The sequence below is a fragment of the Poecile atricapillus genome, chromosome 8 (genome assembly GCF_030490865.1).
Source record: "Poecile atricapillus isolate bPoeAtr1 chromosome 8, bPoeAtr1.hap1, whole genome shotgun sequence".
NCBI classification, from domain to species: Eukaryota; Metazoa; Chordata; class Aves; order Passeriformes; family Paridae; genus Poecile; species Poecile atricapillus.
This window is the reverse complement of record NC_081256.1, coordinates 2,880,636-2,900,789: the sequence shown is the minus strand read 5'-3', so window position 1 is coordinate 2,900,789 and position 20,154 is coordinate 2,880,636. Positions and strand designations below refer to the sequence as shown.

Below are 20,154 nucleotides of genomic sequence, written 5' to 3'. Positions count from 1 at the left end.
GTCTAATCCCATACACACAAACTGTGACCAAATTTATATTGCATTTGAGATTGAGTCTGACCCTCTTAGCCTATGTTGGCATCGTTTGTGAAATAAATTCCCTTGAGCAGTGAGCAGTGACTGGCAGTGCCCCTGCTGTCACAGTGCAGTGCTGCCCACACCAGCTGCCCCTGTGTGACATTCCCAGGCTGGGCACCATGGGGTGCTTGTGGCTCTGCTCTCTGGACACCTCCTGTGCCCAGCAGGGTCACTTCAGGGAGCTGCAGCAGGCAGGTGGCTGCACTGCTGGACAGCTGGAACCAAACAACATGGGATTTTCTGTTCTTTGGGGTTTTTCCCTCCATGAAGACACTTTTAAAACCAGTACAACATTTATTTTTAAATATTTACTTATTTATCTATGGGGAAAGAAAGTTTAAAAGCTTTAAATGCTTTCTGGCATTGCAGATATGTAGTCTTGTGCCCAGCCTTGGCAGGGTATTTTGAGGGGCAGAGGTGGTTGCAGAAATCTTTACAGAAACCTCCCAGAGACTGTGCTGTGGGCTGCAAAGATAAAATAATCAGAAATAGAAGCTGCTAGTTTGAGAGGACTGAATTTTGGCTCTTCCCTCATGTCTGGGCTGAATAGGAGCAGACAGGTTATATGCTTTTTAATGATTATGTGCCTTTGGCTTCCTCTCTTTTCCAGGCTCACACCATGATGTGTTGTACAAGGCTGAAGAAGTGTTCAGGCTGCATTTAACTGTGCACTAATGATCTACCCAAAGGCCATTTTTAATCAAGTCCAGACACAGGGATACCTTGTCTTAATGGCATCAGAAGACACTTCAATATCCTACATGAGAGCTGATAAATCTACATATAGGCAAGGGGAGCCCAAAATGGGAACAGCACCCCTACTTACACAGCCAAGCTTGGCTTTCTCACTCCATGGAGTTTCAGATTGTAGGCTCAGCTGCAGAGGATGTGAGCTGGCTCTTTGTCTGTGTTAAAGACAGACCTTGAGGATTCTTGTGCTTACAGCTATCCAAAGATGCCTTTTCTCCATCTAGCTGCCAACCCTAGGCATCCTGAAATAATAATATTTTCAACAGGCATTCAAAGAGAACAGAGATGCTTGAGTAGTCAAGAAATGCCTCCTCTGGCAAGTGCAGGAGGCAAGTTTTACATTTGGTATAAAAAACCTTTCTGGGGAGAAGAAGTCACACACACTGTGAGACTTCTGAGTAAAACAAAAGACAGAAATAAAGCTGTTAGGGGATTGATGGGCAGTGTCTCAGGTCACCTGGCTGCCATCTGGCTGGGCACTGGGTGTATCAATAGGATTTGTTTTGGTGATAGAGGCAGGAGAATTTGGATGAAATTTATTGTTGAGGATAGTGCTTACTGTTGATTCAGCAATCATAATTTTGTTGGTCCTAAGCTATAGAGGGAAGAAAAAGATATAAAAACCCCAGCAGGTGTAACAGGATGATTAGGGTGACTGCCATGGGTTTTGGAGGGTAAAGGCAGTTGTGAGAAATTCTAGTATGGTATTAAGATATTTCAGGTTTCTTCGATACAGACACCAAAACATTTGTGCCAGCACATACAGAATTTGGCAAAGCTTTACTCAGAGCAGAGAGCTGAGAACTGCAATGATCAGAAGAGATAGAGCTGGCAAGCCTGCATGGATGGACTGTCAGGATGCCTAAGGAGGACATGGGCGGTCCTGAAGAAGTTTCTTTCTGAAGAAAAACAGCAAACAAAAGAGTAAGAACTATACATTGTGCCCAGATAGTAAGCAGAACAATAAAAAGAGGTTTTGAGCCAGCCCAGAAATGAATCTCAGATTGAGCTTTCTGGAGGACTGAAGCATTCCAAGAGCATATGTGGTTATGAAATGATGACTGATAAGCAGGTAAAAGGATGGCAAAACTAATCCAGAAAGTTCCTGTTGATAAAATGATTGAACTTTGAAACTTGCAGGTGTCTTCAGAGTGAGACATTAAAAGGAGATTAAAGTATTCTTTGCCAGGGCAACCTGTGCATTGTAATTACTGGTTTGCATTCCCAGATCCTCAATCACCATTAACCCCAGTGCTCCTTGGGGCATGACAAATTCAGATGATTCCATTCTGCATCCTATTCAAAATGGAACTGACTCACTGGACAGTCTGACTTGAGAAAAGGAATCCCTCCTTGTCTCCCTGCTCCTTTGACTCAGACTAGTGAGAATTTTTTGTTTTCTCTTTTCTGTACCTTTCTTGGATCATTAGAAGGGAAGTTAAACAAACCCTGGGTTGTTGCAGGGCTGTGTGGTGCTGGCAACACCCCTGATCTAGGCAGCCCTGTGAGTGCACTGTCTATGTGGATTACTACAGATTATGTCACAGGAGCATGCACTGGAGGCTACTGGGGAGCCTTTCCAGCTCCTGCTGAAACTGTGTTTTCTAGGCTGAGCCAGGAAAGGTGTAAATAGCTTGGTGCTGTTTTGTACATTTTCTAGCAAAAAGAACAACCTGCCAGTCATTAGGTAAATACCAGAAGTCAAATTATCAAACCCACTGGCTACATTCTACAGAGTAAATCTGTGTTATGGCCAACAGGATGTAGAAACAGCAGGCTTTATTTTCCTTTGTAAAGTAGTCAGCCAACAGCTGTTAAATTCTGATTACACTGTTCAGAAGATAAGGGAGAAGATGAGGGTGTTACTTCTGCAGAATCACTCTAAAAACTGCCTTAAAAGTGTAATAACTCAGTGCCAGGAAATTCCCCTGGTGAAATGTAGTGTTTATGGTTAGCACAGTGTGGCAAGAGCTTTTGATGATAGCTGCCCAACCACAGGTAGTGTTACAAGGTTGTGTTTCCCTCAATTAGAAACCCTTAGGACGGCAAAGAAAGCTGCCTTGGCTTTACAGAAGTTACCACTGCCTCACTCTCATATGGAACTCAAGTAGTTTACCAACTTTTCTTCTCATATTGCAGTTTTGACCATCGTTAGTTATGTGAGATTTTTATTTTTTTTTTTTAATTTTAAAACTGTCAGGAACACAAGCACTTATTCATTCACTTACTTTCAGGTACTTCAGCTTACAAAGCAAAGTGTACAAGCAGTCACTCCAAGGACTGTTTTGTCTTTGAACTGTCTTGTATTAACATTCCAAAGCATGTCCCAAGAGCTCATCACCCCACATAAATTAATAATCCCTAGGAAGCAGTTCTTCTTTCTGCTCCCTGAACTGCCATGAATTATGCAAATCTGTCTGACCAGAATGAAAGATAGATTTTCCACAAAATCTTACTGATTCTTCCATATCCATCTAAATAGCTCCATTATTTTAAGCATAACTTCATTTTCACTCGGTTTTATCACTTGCAATTCTATATAAGCTCAGAAGTCAGAAATTGGGATTTTTTTTCAATAAAACTGAGCTAATTACACAACCTTGCTGTAAGAGTGCTAAGTGGAGCATCAGCCCATTGTGCTCCCTTAATAAGCCTCACTGGCTTTGATCAGTTTTCTGTGTTCTTTAATATCATGTTCACATGCACCAGTCAACATAATTCACTTTCTCACTTCATCCTTATGTGCTGTTTCACACAGACCAGAATGTGCAATGTATGAAATCAGTGATTGCTTTGTCTCCTTTTAGACTCACAAGTGTCTCCACAATTGATTGCCAGGTGCACTGTGTTACCAAGGACAAATCCATAGCTTTGCTAATAAAGAACCTTCTCTTAAAAAAGGCATCTTGACATTACCTGGCTTTGGGGTGGGGAAGGACAATAATGTGCCTTTTCTGTGTTCTGAGATAATTTGCAACAAAATTGGAGAAGTTGTTGAACAATGCCCCCAGTGCATTGAAGGTGTGGAGCTACCTGGGAGTTACTGTGATGCTTATGCAATTTAAAATTTAGGTGTAGGCGCTAGGAAGGGGAGAAAAGCAGCTTCCAAGCCTTGTCCCTTCAAAGGATTAATTGCTCATTAGGAATAACCATGGCAACAGTTACCATGGCCCATTAATCCATCACACAAGTGGCCAGCACCAGCTGCTTCAAGTCAAGGTAGGAGAGAGGACCCTGCAAGAGAGTCTGTATTCCCCTCCCTGAAAATCCTTCTTTCTTCATCTAAAATCTGTCCAACATACACCAAATTGATGAACTATCAGTATTTCATAGCATTACTTCCCTGAGTTCACCGTGCCCTATTAAAGGGAAAACCCACGTTACCATTAAGAAAATAAAGAATATGGTCAAATCCACTACATACATTTTCTCATCTGCTCCTGTTCACCATTTTTTAATTTTTGTATATATTTTGTAACATTTGTATATTTTTGTACAGGGTTCATTCACTGCTTATACAACAGAAGTGCTTTTTTTCTTTTCTATTCTGCTGAACATGTAAAAACTCAGTGTGAATTAGAAAATCTTCATTTCTAGAAGTCTCTAGTATTTAACACAGAGAGGGAATCAAAGCTGAAGCTGCTGAACTGTCCTAAAACCCCTATGTATTTGGAACAGAATGATACAAACTCAAACTTCTTAAAACAAGATTTATTGGCACAAACATACATGTTACAAATGTCTACGATATTCCTGGAAAATATGTTCACCACTTCAAAAAAATCACTGTTCACAAAAAAGTACAGTAATATCAAACTTTGTAAGTCATCACAATTTCAGCATCAAAATACATGCATTTTATCATTTATAAATGAAATTCCACTGACCTCCAGGTAAAGCACTTTAAGAAATGTCCTGGTCTCCACAACATTATTTTTTCCCTCTCCAGATCGTTCCAATAAGGTGCAAATGGGTTGTTTTCTGTAGAGGCACAAATCACAGCTCCTTGCTCAGTACAGCTGAGTCTGTGAGGTGAGAGATGCTGTTCTCAGCACAGACTTTCAGGTCCTTTCTGAGTGTGTTACTACAGAGCTTAACACCACGGTGTGGCCTTCAAAAGAATGCAATTAGAGATTTGGTCTGGAGTTTGGGCTTTTAAAAGGGCAACTGAAAGCTTATTTCTGATTATTCCCATTACAGGAAGTAAAGCTTGAAGAATTACAAGGAAAGAGGTAGAAGAAAGATTTTTATTTTGCACTGCAATTCCATCAGCATTTGAAACAGGTGTGGCATTGCCAAGGATACTTGTGAGGAGAAAGAGTAATCTCAGTAAATCCTCTTCTTTCTTTGGTGCCAGTTTAGTAACTTAATAGCCACTCAAGATTTTATCACTGACCTCAGATAATACAGAACAAGACTTCAGCAGAGGTTCTGCATCTGCTTCTATGCCTATTCCAGTTTGAGTGTCAGAGAAGCAGGCTTCACACACTCACACAGGGGAGAGAATGCACTGATGTCCTCAGCATCATCACATCTGCCTTCCTCCAATGGCAACAAGAACAAAGGAAAATTTCAGTGGGAATTCTTTGAAAAGAGGTGGGTTACACCTAATTCCACTAGGTCTGAATTCGATTCTAATCAGATCAGTGCACAACAGAACAAAAAGGCAAAACCATAAACCACGTGCACTTCCAAAGGTGTTTCCTGCACTTTATCAGCCTTGGTAGGGCACTGAACAAACCCAATGACAGAAATGGTTGTGGAGCCGTGGGCTTTGGAGATTTTCAAAGCTCATCAAAACCAAAGCTGTGTAACCAAAGCTGTCCAGCCCCAAAGGCAGCTCTGCTCCGAGCAGGACATTGGACCAGGCAGCCCCGGAGGGTCCTTTTCACCCCAATGTCTTTTATCATTCAAAGGAAAGCTTTTTCCACTTCTGAATTAGAACATGGCACAGATTCCATGCCAGGCCTGGATTTAGCAAGGACAAATGAGGGGTTTTTCTCTGTGTTAAACAGAAAATGGAAATTCACTGTGTGCTTGGGCACATGTTGAAGTCACTTCCAGAGCAGGACATGCCTCGCTCCTCGCTCCAGGCTGGTGAGCATGAGATACTGCAGTGCAGAAGTGATTGCACAAACACCTCCAGAGGCTGCTCTTCTGTGCTAACACTCAAGCACAAGTCATTAAGGAAAATACTAATTAGCTGGCTATGAACTCATTTCCTGCAATGAGCATAACAAGTTTGTAATAAGAGTTCATACCTTGCCACTTAGAGGACTTTTGATGCTGCAAAACGACTAAAGGTTGCTCACAGTAGAATGTGGCTGTTTCACCTCTTTCATCCTTGGAAGGAGAACACCTCACCCAAATGGCAAATGCCTGTCTACATATATAAACACTTCCTTTGGAAAGGGGAAGGAAAAAAGAATAGGAGCTGTCAAATAAAACTTTAACCTCTACACAGTTTGTGCTTCCCCCTCAGAATGTATTTTTGCAACAGACAAAGCATATTTTTGAGTCCTGCTCTTGAGTAGGAGGTGCTAATTTCTGATCTTTCAGTGATGCTGATAAACCTCATGTGAGTAATATTTTACCACATTTGTGGTTGGGGGAGGGAGGATGTTTCATTTACAAAAATAATGATGTTTTTAGTGGTAAGTAAACTATCTGTAACATTTTATTGTGCAGACCTGTGAGTGTGTCATAGCAATATTAGCATTTTATTGTCTGGGGAAAAAGTAGATGGAACATAGATTGAAGTCAGCTTTTCTAGTGAGAAAAAAAATGTTCTTTCATCCTTAGTTAAGCTTTGGAAACTAATTGTTTGACTATTTTTCTAGCTGCTAATTGCTTAAATAATATATAAATAAGTAATGGTTAAACTTTATACCCATAGTCTTTGCCATACATTTCTACTTTGGATCAGAATATTATTTTCCCTTTGGGTTTAAGAAAGGCTGAACTTGCATTATTTAATAGCTTGCTGGTGGCATGGTAGTCACACTGAGCAGTGAATTTTCAGTTCCAGCCAAGACTACTTTCATTAATAAAGAAATTTTAGCAAACATTCAGATGAACAATATAAATATTAATAGCTAAACTTCTGAAAAAAATTATGCATTGAGCATCTATGAATTTGTAGGTCCATTATATGCACTATCTCAATCCTTCATCTTAGAAAGAAAATAATTGCAGCTGCCATTATTTAGTTTTACTTTAAACAAACCTGCAGTGTATCAGGGGGAGAAACTGATTTAATCCTTCTAAACTTTTTCTCACAAAAAACTCAGACCACCACGTGTTCACATAAATATGACAGAAATATAAGAGATTCAACAAAGGGATTTTTTATCCTCACCTTAGACCATTTACAGGTGGACAGGCACAGGTACTGGCACGGATCAAGAGTAACCAAAATAATCGTGCTGTGTCAAAAAGGTTCTGTTACCGAGCTCAAACTGCTCTAGGACATTCAGGCTGGATCTTTCCTGCCCCAGGCACTCTGAAATCCTGATTTGACTGAAGCTGCCAGCAGCCCCATGTCCTGGGCTAGAATAGCCCAAATGGTGCTCTCTGCAAAGAGTGCTGCCCCATCCTTCCTGCACCCATCTCCTGCACTGGCCAGAAGAAACCCTACCATCTGTCACAGTTCATTCAGGTATTTGAATTTAATGGACAAGCACTGCTTAATTTTAATATGAAAAGGGTGCTCTCAGGTAGAGCCACTTATAAAAAGGACTTTACTGAATGTTAGCAATATTTCACTTGGACCACTTCCCAATTTATGGTATTGTGATTACCACAATATCCTTGTTTGGTGTTTCCTCTCTTTCCAAAAGAATTAATGAAATTTCTGTTACAAGAACTGTTAAATGAATGTAATTATAATTCCAGCATTGCAATTTAAAGTAGTGTAGTTAAAATGCTGTTGTTTAGCCTTCTTTTGTATCAGATCATTTTGAGGCAAATGAAGCCCCAGGAGCCGTGTTCTGCCTCAGGTGCTGTCAGGCAGAGGGTGGAGGTTTGAGGAGAGCTGGGCACTGTGGGGAGGAGGTTCTGCTTCAGCCAAGGCTCACCTGAGCTCTGCTGAGGGCAGCAGTGACACTGGGGCAGGAGGCAGGGAGTCAAGCCAGAGGGCAGAACAATGTTCTGTGTTCCAAATGCACCACGCTCCAAAACCACTACGGCTTTCTAAGAGAACAGAGACTTGAAGAATAATGGGTAAGCCAGACTGTGAGAAGAGCTAAAGAATGGAGAAGGTTTTTTTCATAATTGTCTTTGTTGTTGCCTATGTTTTCTCTTTGAGAACAAGCACATTGCCCTTTTAAACTTCTAGCACATGGCTTCTCTGGTTGAATAGAGTGTTATGTGCAAACCATGAGGCTGAATTCATGTTTTAAAGAGGTGCAGGTTCTGGGTTTGCTTTGGAGAGTTAGCAGATGTGATACACTCATGACAGAATGAGGTTACTGCAGGAGTGACTCATTGTTGAATAATCAAGTGTTTACTCCACCAAAACTGCATGTAACCAGACTGCCACAGTTTTTCTGCTTTATTCTAAGATGTAGCTTTTAAATGTCAGTGCACCAGGAAGGAAGGTAAACTCCTTGGGTGGCTCAGATCTCTTTTTATGCATGTGTTTAAAGGCAGAGAGTCTTACGGTTCTCAATGGAGTAGAAAAACTACTGAGCACATCAATTGAGACATACATTAATCAATTGAAGAAGGAAAATTAACTGAAGAGGAAAACTGAATCCTTTCCTGAAGTATTTCTGAAGTAGACCAGATGGAGAATGAACAACTGGTGTGAGGTTCTGGTTTGGTTGTTTCATACACCCCAATCTAGTGTCCCCCCTGACAATAATGTTACTGTTTGAGAAACCTCCAGCCAATCATTTCTCTAGCTGCAATTAATTTTTTTCAATCTACTTCCTTTTACCTTTTAATTTTGATTTTAAAGAAGCTAATTTGAGGGTGCTTGTGCTTTCTCTGGCTCTAAAGTTTCTTGTCTGGCAAATCAGGTGAGGAAGAACAGGCTGGAAGAGCATCCCAGCCTTCTGACAAGACAGAGGGCCCAAAGGTTATGATCTGTTACAGGTCTAAAGTTCAGGTCAGGATGCAAAGCCAGACCTAAGAGACTTTGAGGCCTTTTTCTAATACTCACTGTGTACACTGGGAGGCTGCAGGTTCAGCCTGCTTCCCTGTTTAAAGGGCAGGAGAAGCAGGGCTGAGATGAAAATCCTGGATCACACCCAAGTGCTCCCTAGGTTATTGGTGAAGGTCTCCCACCAACATGCAGTCAAGGTGCTCTCTTAAAAATCAAATAATAGATCATGCACATTCCCTCTGTGTGGATAATTCCCATGGAATAGAGAAAATTCACTCTGAAAAAACATGAAAGAGTTGAGCTTGAGCTTCTAAAAGTTCCTGAAGTTTATCTCTGCCATGGTCGATGCCCTTCTGGGAAGCAGACATCACATTTTGCAGGTATGCTCTACTACCAATGTCAAGTCAAGAACTTGCTCTTAAGGGCTAAAATCCTTGGTATTCAGACAAGAAGTAGTCCAGCTGCTCATAAAATGAAAGTTGGGTGAAGCCCTGTCAGAGGAGCAGTGACAGAAACAGTAGAATTTTAAAAGATCTTGCTACCCAGACAAAAGCACAGCAGATTGGGGCTGTTCTAATTCATTCCTTGCACAGTCAATGGTGTCCTGTTCTTCCATCACTGAGTGTTTCAGTCACTTATTGCAGATCACGATATAAAAAGGAAAAACCCAAATATTTTACTCGTCCAAACTGTTCCTGGGGCTAACCTCATGTGGATTCCAACCAAATGGAAGGGCCAGCTTTAGAAATCCAACTGACTACATTTCTAAATCACCCCTTGTCTTACAGGCCCTGGGTTCAGAATCCTTGTCAGATTCTCCCATCCTTCTTCTAAGAGCATTGGATTAGGTTTGACTCTGTTGGATTGACTGTGCTGTTATGGAATGCTGTGAAGATCAGGTCAAGTACCTCGTTAGGGTTTCCACACTAAGTTTTCCTGCCAAGTTCTGTGCAACGCTGTTTTGGGGTTTAGAGACACATCTGTGAGCTAAATTGGAGAGAAGGTGTAATGCCCAAACAGGACCTCAGTAACCTGTTGGTAATGGGTGCAAGCAACACTTGTCCAAGCTCAGAAGCTGCTGTAGGATCATTGAGAAGATCCTTGAGAAGCCAAGCAGCAGCAGGGACAGGCATGGACCAGCTGTTAACCCCTTGATTTCTGCTGTGCTGTGCGTGAAGGGCATCTCCCTCTGTACAGCCTCTGGCATGTACAGCTGTGCTCCGGAAAGCAGAGGAGGAGCTTCTTGTGAGGATGGAATAGGCAGGTCTCAAACAGTGTCTGATTCTGGATAAAGCTATCAGAAGCATTGCTTGCAGCCAGGAGAGGCTGCAGTTTGGTCCCCAAGGCAGCAGTCAGAAAGCAATGGCCTTGGAGTGCCCTGAGGGTTTGCTGGGGAGTCTCTAAACAGGGGCCCTTTTGTGATGCTTTACCAGCCCAAGAGCTGAGGCAGCAGTCAGTGGTGCAGAGCAGGAGCTGAAATTCTCATCAGTGGTGACTGAACAAGAATAACTTAACCTTGCCATGGAAAACTTACAGGCAGGCAGTTGTAGCTGCACGGGCATTTAAAATGTGGAAGCAGCGAGTGGAAAACAATCAATCCTGGCTTCAACACAAATCAGATCTCCAGCTGTGTTTGTATAGATTGTGCTCTGCACCAGCCTGCACATATGTGATGCTCTTGCACAATCTATGACCCTGATCAGTCCTGTGTTACCATATTCTGTGCCAGAGTAGCTCTGGGTCTGTGCATCGGGGAAAGACACACTTGTTCATGCTTCCTGAATTAGAAAGGTTACACAGTTTATCTCACCAATTACAACCTACCACCACAGCACAAGCAGTAGCAAACATTGAGCATTCAAGAGCACACCCTGGGCAAACAGCTTTGGAAAGTTAAACACATTAATTTACCGTATTTCATTACCACACAGAAGGAAACAGTCTCTTCACAAACATTCTACAACCCACTAGAAGGCAGGTTTCTTAACTCTTCCTTGCAAATTCTCACTTATATTTAGCAGGCATCCCCATTAGTTACAGTTTTGAGAGAGAATGGGTCCACATTCCACAAAGAGCAGTTTCTATTCTCCACTCTCACCTGAAGGTATAATTTGGTTATTAACTTGCTGGAACTACATTAGCTGGGAGGATGCAAGCTTTGCACCCTTGTAGCACTTGCACTGCAGTTTCATTTGGGAGCTTTGTGTATTTGTAGAAAGAGGATTCAACCTCTTTCATGTGTGTTTGCAGTCCTGTCAGCTGAGCACCAGTTCAGCCTCCCAGAGGAGAAGGAACATCTGCATTAAGGCTCAGTGTCAGCATTTCACCTTCCTGATTGCACCAGCTCCAGCAAAAGCTATCTCCATCTCGTGAGGCTGCTCGGTAGAGAAGCCCTTTGGGGACACCACACTCAACACGGCTGTGGGTGGCAGGGTCCCACTTTTAGGAGAGGATTCCTTCATTTCAGCTCTCCAGCTATCTTAGCAGTTTAAATGGCTCCTGAAGTTGGATGGCTCATTCCTCTACCAGTGCAAGCTCATTTTCACACAGCCCTCACTTGTGTCACCTCACAGAGTCAGGCCTTTCATCGCTGCTACGATTTTTGTCCAGCCCATGAGGATTTCAGAATTGTTTGTGTTGTCACCCAGCTGAAGAACTGAAGTGATCAGGGCATTCCAGGGAATCCACTATCACATTAGTAACTTTGAATATTCAGCTTCATTAAGACTGGGGCCACTGATGACCTAATGATATGAAGCAGGACACATGACTATAAAGTGATAAATACTTCGGGGAAAATGCAACTGGAACCTTTCAATCGATTATTACTTATTCTCTCTGCAAAATTCTACTTCTGCACAATTTATCTATAGATTCACAGCAACAAACTGGCCAGGCTCTCTATTTTTTAAATCTAAAACCATGTCAGGAGAGATACTCCACAGTGGGAATATTTACACTTCCATTATCACTGCTTCTATTCCCTAATTAAATTGCAGACAAAAAACCCCAACCCATCAAACTATTATTTTTTTTTAATTCTATTAATTCTTCTTAGAAATTCTGAAGGAGTTATCCTAAAAAGACCCTTTTCTGAATTTCCTGGCTCAAAATTTGATTAATTAATTTTTAGTTTGGTTAAGGATGATTAAACTATTCACTGCTTTATAAAGAAAGAAACAAGAAATTCACAGGAGCATACAAGAACTTTCTCTCAAGCCACAACATATAATTTCTTTTAATTACATCAAATGTTAGTTTAAATTAATTGAGTATAATAGGTCTCTCAGCTGAGCACTTTACAAAGATGACACTACAGTTTATGAACTATCCACATGCACAAATTAAAGTATTTCTTTATAAATCCTATTAACACCACTTTGAATGGTGTTTCTGTTCCTTCCTCTTCTCCAGGAAAGCTTTGCTAGGCACCCTTCCCTTTCTCAGCCTCTCCCCACTGTTCCCCCTCTTTGTTCCTGGCTTTTGAGCGATCCTGGCAGTGGGGACCATTTCTGCAAACTGCTGCAGAGGCAGCACAGACATCACCAGCACTGCTCATGGCCTTTAAACCAGGCTCTGATTATTGGGGCTGGCATTCAATAATGCCAATTCATGTCAGGTCTGTGAAACCTGACAAATGGTGCCTTGAGTCTGCAGCAAGAGACTGTACCTGAGTCACTGGTGATGCTTGTATTACCACTCCTGCACTTCACTTGGCTTTTCCAGGACTGTGCTAGCTGGTGCTTTTTGGCTCTCACAGATTTTTGTTGCTTTCATAGTGAGGCCATCTTGGTTGTTCAGAGCACCATGAGGTGCTTTCCATAAGGACAAAAATTAAATCTGTAAAAAGATGATAAACCAGTCTCATTTATTTTCTGTGGAGTGTTTTTAGTTTTGGATTCTGCACCTAATCTCAAAAAAGGCTGTGTTTGGTTGGTTAAATTGAAATATGATATCTTACATGAATATTTATAGGAATCACTTTCTTCAATGGGAGCAACAGATACATCTGACAATGGATTTTGCCATCCAACTTTAGGAGCTCAGTTGAGAATTTTGGTCCTAATGTTTGCTGCAACCTTAGATTTGGGTCCAATCCACCTGCCAGTGTCCCTTTAAACAGGAGCTTCCCCACAGCTGCATTCTCTGGTTCTGAGATGTTTTAGGATGCTTTTCATATACTACAGTTTCTGAAGGTCAGTGCGCACACATTTTAAGACACAGTGATTAGACAGTGTATGGAACTACTTGGCAGTATTTAGCTGGTACAGTTTCTTGTGGAAACAACAGAATTCCAAAATACACCACACTGAATGCTTATGGGTTATTACAAGCAAAAATCCCAAGACGCCGGGAATTAAAAAGCGGAGTTCAACAAAGGAACACTGATACCGTCGGTTGATATGAACAAAGTTGTGCCAAGTCTTCCTTCTTCGCTCTTTCAAGTGGAGAAATAAACTGGGAAATGAAGCAGAAGGAAAGAAAGATTAAAAAAAAAGACAAACCCCACGAGTTATTACAGAGTTGCTGCCGTGCTTTATCTCACAGAGGTGTGTGATGTCAGAGCATTGCAAACATCTTTAGCACATTTTAGCTGGAGGAGCAGGACGTGTCTGGCACACAGAGTTCCTGTCTAGCAGACGTGGGGATGCTTCTCCTGTGACCAAAGGAATTTGGAGGGGAAACTGGAGCAGAGAGCAGGGAGACTGTGGCTCAAAGGGTAGAAAGGGCAAGGACTGGCACAGATGGCAGCTGCTCCCCCCAGCAACACCTGCAAAGCCTCCAGCAGGCAGCTCGGGCCATTCCAGCACCCATGGCAGCTTTTTTAATCTAAACCCATGTCAGGAGAGATACTCCACTGTGGGAATATTTACACTTCCATTATCACTGCTTCTATTCCCTAATTAAATTGCAGACAAAAAAAACCCCAACCCATCAAACTATTATTTTTTTTTTTTTAATTCTATGATTTCTTCTTAGAAATTCTGAAGGAGTTAGCTAGTGAGTTAGTGAAGAGTGGCTCAGTTTGTCTGCATCCACCCCTGTTGAGGGGATGATCTTGTTCCCACTCAGATCACAGACTGGAAAAGACATGCAGGCCTTGTCTAACAGCATCTGGATGCTTGGTGTCTATAGGATTTAAACATTTACTTGAGAGCTATGGTAAATAAATACAGCACTGAGTTAGATAGACAAGATCTTTCCTGAAGCTGCACCCTTTAGGCACTTATCACAGAAGAATCAAATAGACTGGAAAAATAATTTGAACAGCAGGTACACTCAAATCTCAACAGGTCCACTCAAACCTCTCTGACCTGATACTCAATCTCACTATGGTGAGCCACAGCCTGGGTTGAACAATGTGACACTCAAGTTTGTGATTAAATACCCTAAACTCAGCCTAACCCATGTCAAACCTGCACTGGTTTGTTTGTTTTGGTTTGGTTTTGTGGGTTTGTTTTGTTTGTTTGGTTGTTGTTGTTGTTTTCTTTGTTATTGGTTTGGGTTTTTTTAACTTACAACATTTTAAACCAAAAGCAAAATAATGTTCTTACTAATAAATGTTTCTGCCTAGACCTCTATGGAGGAGACAGGAGCTATCCTGACCACTTTTTACTTTCTTGTTAAGACTCACACCTTGCTCACTGAGGAATACATACCCAGCTCAGTGGCTGCACATCTTTTGTCTGGTTTTCTGCACCAGGCTGCAGAACAAGGGCTGGTCTTTCTCTTGAAGCCAGTTTCTTTGAGCTCCCAGTTAATATAGTTAATTAATATCTAACCACTTCCCACTCTTGATGTATCAGTGTTACGAAACCTGGAATTATTCTGGGTCACTCTGGTGCCAGCATTCATAAGGCTAATAAACTGTCACATGTATCTCATTCCATTTAGTCATGTTTACAGGTGATCCTGTAAGCTTTCTTTACAGGAGCAACAGAGGAAAATGGAAACATGCTGAATAGCAGGCATGTAACTCGAGAGCTGGGAATTAACTCACAGCCACAGTCTGGCCTTCTGCTGAGTCTCTTCTGGGTTACTACCTGCATTGTGTATCTGAAGAAATCCCCCTTTTAGGAGTCAATGCCATATTACAGTTATGTCACCTACCAGCTGCTGCTAACAGAGGGTTACATAAATGAAATGTTCAGTTCCTGTCATTACGAGGTCCCTGAGTCCCCAGCAGCACGACTGCTATTATTCATTCATTGCTAACTTCCCTACAACTGCGTGGAATGAGATGAGAAAGGAAATCAGTGAGACTTTGGGCCGTCTTTTAGCAATGTTTGGGCATTGGAGGTGCAAAAGGATCTTCAGAAACACTGACATCTCAAATTCTAGCTGGTATGGTAGAAACCAGCACCTACACACTTTTAAAAAATTCATCAGATGCCTGTTTGCCTGTGTGCCTTCCCCCTCTTTTTATAGGCATGAGGTGTTTCAGGAATTACTGCTCTTAGTAGAAAGCACCAGGACTGTGGCACTCATTGTAATGAAAGGAAGATCTCTGAGACTGCATAAAAATTTATTTAAAATGTAAAAAGGGAGAGCTTTTAATCCTAGGGAAAGTTATGTAACATGCTAATGTAAAAAACATTAAATGTCAACAAATTCTGCCGATGTGTCCAGGGAGTTTGCAGTAATTCTCACTATAAAGGCACAACACTAGAAGGGAAATTTCACAAATTAATCAGTTTAAATATTTTATATCCATTTTTTTGTTGCTTTGGTTTTTAATGTATCAGCCATTCTTAAGTCACAAGCTACTGAGATCATAAATAAAAGAGAAAACGAATTACTCACTTATAATTATAATGAGAATGACTGCGCATACTACACCAAGGATGATCATCATCTATAAAAAGAAAGTTATAAGAAAGACAAAGTCAGATTTTCACATGAAAGACATTAACCCGTCAATTCTTTTGCTTTTGCTTAGTGACTCATTCCTCATACTTTTCACTCTTGTAAAGACCTACAGCAACAGACATGCTAAGGCCCCAAATTTACTGTCAGTTTTAAAACCAACAATGGGAGTAGCTTCTTGTCAAAACTGGCCAGTTCTTGCCTGTGAGCTAAAGATGAAGTGACCAACCTCAGCCATTCCCAGCAGCAGAGAAAGCCTCAATTTCCAGAGTAAAACAGCTCCAGTGGGTTCCCAGCACACAGCACGTTATACCAGAGTCACCTCATCCCTTTCCCCGCGATTCTGGGGTCAGTGGAGAGGCAGCTGGAGGAGTCTGAAGCCCAGCAGCTGTTTGGTGCTGTTGAGAGAGGAAGCCAGAGCGGTTCCCAGCTCATTCTCCTGGAAGCTGCAGGTGCAGCAGAGACAGCTGTGCACACACCAGCACTGGGCTGACTCAGGGACCCCACCTGAGGCTCAGTGAGAACTAAGGAGCCCTCCAGGGATGCTGCAGCCCTGCTGCCATCATCACCCCAGTGAGCAGAAAGACTGAAAAACAACAAACACGGGGGTGGTTCCTCCTAACATGAGGATAGAGCCAGACATCAGCTTGCAGGAGGTTTTTTTATATTTTTTTTTAATTTCTTCCCTCTCTTTCCAGAATTTGGGAGCCAGAGGAAGGACAGGGAGATTGTTTGTCAGGATAAAGCAGGAAGGGACGATGAGGAAAGGAGAATGAGGGTAGGTTTGAAGGTCTGGTGTAGTGCAGTCACATGGGTGAACCTATGTCAAAATCTGTGTAGCTCCCAAAAGCCCTGCACTTCCAGGCCTCTCAGTTGGGCAGCAGCTGAAAGAGGCCCAGAGGACCTGCTCAGTTGAATTTCTAACCTAGATCCTTTTATTCCTGGAGTGTTTTTACGTATAGTTTACCCAGAATATTTTGTATTACTTTACATTTCGTAGCACTGGGGATTGAGGAGATAAAGCAGAGAACAGGCTAGCGAGGGATACACGTGGGATTCCCCCTTGGGAACAGGTGGTTTTGTTTTAGTGGACATAAGTGGTCAGCAGGAAAGTTGCTATTGAGGAATGGAAATGAAGCTGGACTTTTGGCACAGTGCTCATGTTGGTGGTGCATGAGTAAGAAGAAGCAAAGACATCTTAGAAGAGTAAGAGGAGATGAAGTTTCTGGGTCCAGAATCCACAAATACTGGAGAAGGTCTGAAAAAGCAGAGTGAGATTTCCTCTGCTCTTGGGAAAGGATTGGACAGCAGAGAAGGAAGCTGGCTGATGAAAGTCTTGCTCTATCCTAACCAGCCCCCTCTTCATAAATTTCCTCCCTTCTCACAGCAGTTTGTGGGACCCAGTTTCGGGTATTTTTTATGGTTTACCATCCTGAAGGAAAATCAAATCAAATCAATGATCCCCACAAGGAAAAAATCTTTTCTCTCACTGACAGAATTCGCTGCACCTGATCAGGTTTTGTGGTTCACACAGAGAATTGCCATGGAATTCTTTCCCATGCCTGTTTGAAGGCACAGATGAAGCAGCAAAAGCTGTATCTACATTTTATATACTGCAGAAATTATGGGCTCTAGTAAAGACCAAAGTTGCTTGACTTCTGGAGCCTCGAGGTCAAGGCACCTCTTTCTCACCTTGACTGGAAGAGATGACTCAGAGGTGCAATCCTACAGGCAAAGTCCCACTAAATGCAAGTGAGAGCAATTCCTGCCACGAAGCAATTCCCAGCAGGGATTTCTATTCCTTACCTTGCAATTTTTCCACCAGTATTTCCTCTTCAGTTTGGCTGCACTGGTCTCAAACTGCGAGGCGCCCGCTTGCAACGCGTCTGCCCGGTTGTCGAGCTCCGACAGCTTCTGGTCCCTTTCCAGCACCTTGTCCACGTTCATCCTCATGATGTCAACCACCTGTGAGGGCACAGACACACGTGGCACTGCTCCCACAGGAGGGACAGCCAGCTGTTCACAGCCTGCAGTGCCACAGCTCACCCTAAAGCCAGCCTTTGTGGTGTGTGAGGGCATTTCCCTGGGCAGTGCCCCAAAATCCCAGCCTGGGGGAGCAGCACTCTGAGCTACACTCTGTGGGTGCCCTTTGAGGTGGGAAATGAAGGGACATCATGAAATACCACATTCACTAAAGTATTTGATTTCTTTTTTACAGATACAAAAACCTGATGAAGATCTCTGCACCACAATTTGACATCGCTAAGAGCGAGCCATTATTTTCCTTGTACATTGAATACCTTCCTTACCTGAAGCAGAGAAACCAGACAAAGGCCACTCTAAAGGGGAACTTTATATAACTTTTTCTATATGTTTATATGTAAAACAATTTTCTCATTTTGCAGATCTGGGCAAGATGACTTCTCAGCTATAATTTGAAGTCTTGCTTGAAACTTGCATTTACTGGAGCAGATTCAGCCCAAGGAGTGGCAGAGAGCTCACGCCACCTTCATTGCAGAGCCAGCACACAGCAGGCAAGGGCTGCTCCTGCATGAATTTTATACATTGGTGTCATGGGGTGACTTTACCTTTAAAATAGCTTTGAGAATTAAGGAAGTTGAAGCTGCTGGTGGCTGATGGGAGCCTTTTCTCCTGACCAATTATCAGTCATTTCTAAGAATTGACAGCAGTTTTGACCATTGAAAAGTGAGATCAACTTGTGAACACCACCTTAAGATGTAAATCCAGAGTTCTCTTGCTCTCTTTGGTTTCTGGCTTTTGACAAGGTAACAGGCTCTGTCTCGGCCTCCTCCCCCGCTCCAGACCGGACAAGGCCGCAGAGGGTGGGGGGAGAGAAACGGAGCTGGCCGGCCTGGCTTGGTTTGTAGTTTCTGCTGCTGAACTGAAACTTGACACCATGAACACTTGCAGCTTTTCCAAGTTTTAAATCTTTTACTACCTGTATAAAATGTACAGATTACTCCTTTTTCCCAGAGAGACAGAGAGAGAGAGACAATCAGCACGAAGAAGACATCATAAAACCATCAAAGACAGTTAAGTTTTAGATGGGAAGAGAGAATAAGGAGATGCTTTATAAGCTGAAATATTTTTCTGTTACAGCTATGGAGATGGTTAATAGTGTTCTGAAAAAACTCCTTTAATTCATGACAGAGTATATTGGCAGGAATGGAGTGTGTCAATGTGTGGATTTTGAGCAAAAGGGAAAGTAATTGTGATACAGTGAGGTGCTGGAACAGAGTGAGGTGAAGTAATAATTGAAGATTTGAGGCCCTGAGGGGCAATGAGAAAACTGTTTCCAGTGGAGCTCACAGAAACAGATGAAGAGAACTTTTACCTTTGAATAACTCATCCTTAAAATGACATCCCTAGACTCATAGCCCATAACACACCTCAGAGTGATGTGAAATGGGAAGAGTGAACTGATGACAAGATTTAAGGGCAGCTGGCATCAGGAAAATAGAAAGCTATAACAGAAATAGTTTTCTTGTGAGAAACTCCATAGATTAGCAGAAGATTTCTGTTTCTCTACAAAGGCTGATGAAAAGACTCTAGCAGGAATTGGGACTGTTTTAAACACTAAAGTTCCAAAGTTTTTTGTCTCTATGTTGTCATGTGAACAAGAGAATGGTGGGTAGTGGGGGATAAAAGGGTTTTCTGGAGGTTTATTCTGGTGTTCTTATTCTTGTAGTTTGTTAATAAACTTTCTTTATTCCTTTTAAGTTTTAAGCCTGTTTTGCTCTTGCTCTAATCCATATCTCATAGCAAGAAATAAGTAAGTTTTCTAGTAATTTTTTTAGTTACTGCCTTAAAACCACAACAATTGGGTAAGGTGAAAATCCTCTTCTAGCAAGCCAATAACTAAATGGAAACCCTGTAGAAATTCACCACGAATGGCAGGCAGTGCCACAATCTCAGTAAAGCTGTGTCCAATTTTTCTAGCAGTGAATGAGGCTGATGGCCGGTTAATTCTCATGCTCTATAACAAGAAATTCCACATTATAAACATTTAATAAGATTTAATTATTACCTGCAAAAATCCAGAATTATTTAAAGGATACATTATTGAAATACAGTGAGATGAAATTGGTAGTGAAAGAGTCTTTAACAACTGGTCTCAAAAGATTTGTTTCACTTGTCTACCAAACCAAAACCAAAATGAAATCTTTTGGTCAATCCAAATTTTCTAACTTGCTTTTCCAACCCAAAACTTTCCAAGCACTTAACTTCATATAAACAATAATAAGTTTTTTTAAGTATTGATCTCTCAGCTAGTATTTAAAGTTGAATTTTACATTGGTACAATCATTTGTAGTGAAAATTTTAAATTATTT

At 41.8% G+C, this 20,154-nt stretch overlaps 1 protein-coding gene across 2 annotated transcripts in view; it reads right to left on the bottom strand.

Moving 5' to 3' along the window:
* Positions 1-13,246: 13,246 nt before the first annotated feature.
* Positions 13,247-20,154, bottom strand: part of LOC131581603 (vesicle-associated membrane protein 2-like) — a 42,525-nt gene continuing 35,617 nt past the window's right edge. Inside the window, exons 3-5 of one of the 2 annotated variants that reach the window (XM_058844075.1) lie at positions 17,609-17,767; positions 15,740-15,791; positions 13,247-13,393 (exon numbers count right to left, since the gene is read on the bottom strand). In XM_058844075.1, coding sequence (XP_058700058.1) covers positions 13,377-13,393; positions 15,740-15,791; positions 17,609-17,767 — 228 coding nt within the window. In that variant the 3' untranslated portion in view covers positions 13,247-13,376. Of the gene's footprint in view, positions 13,394-15,485; positions 15,602-15,739; positions 15,792-17,608; positions 17,768-20,154 lie in introns of those variants that run through there. The other variant, XM_058844074.1, reaches the window with a different exon arrangement.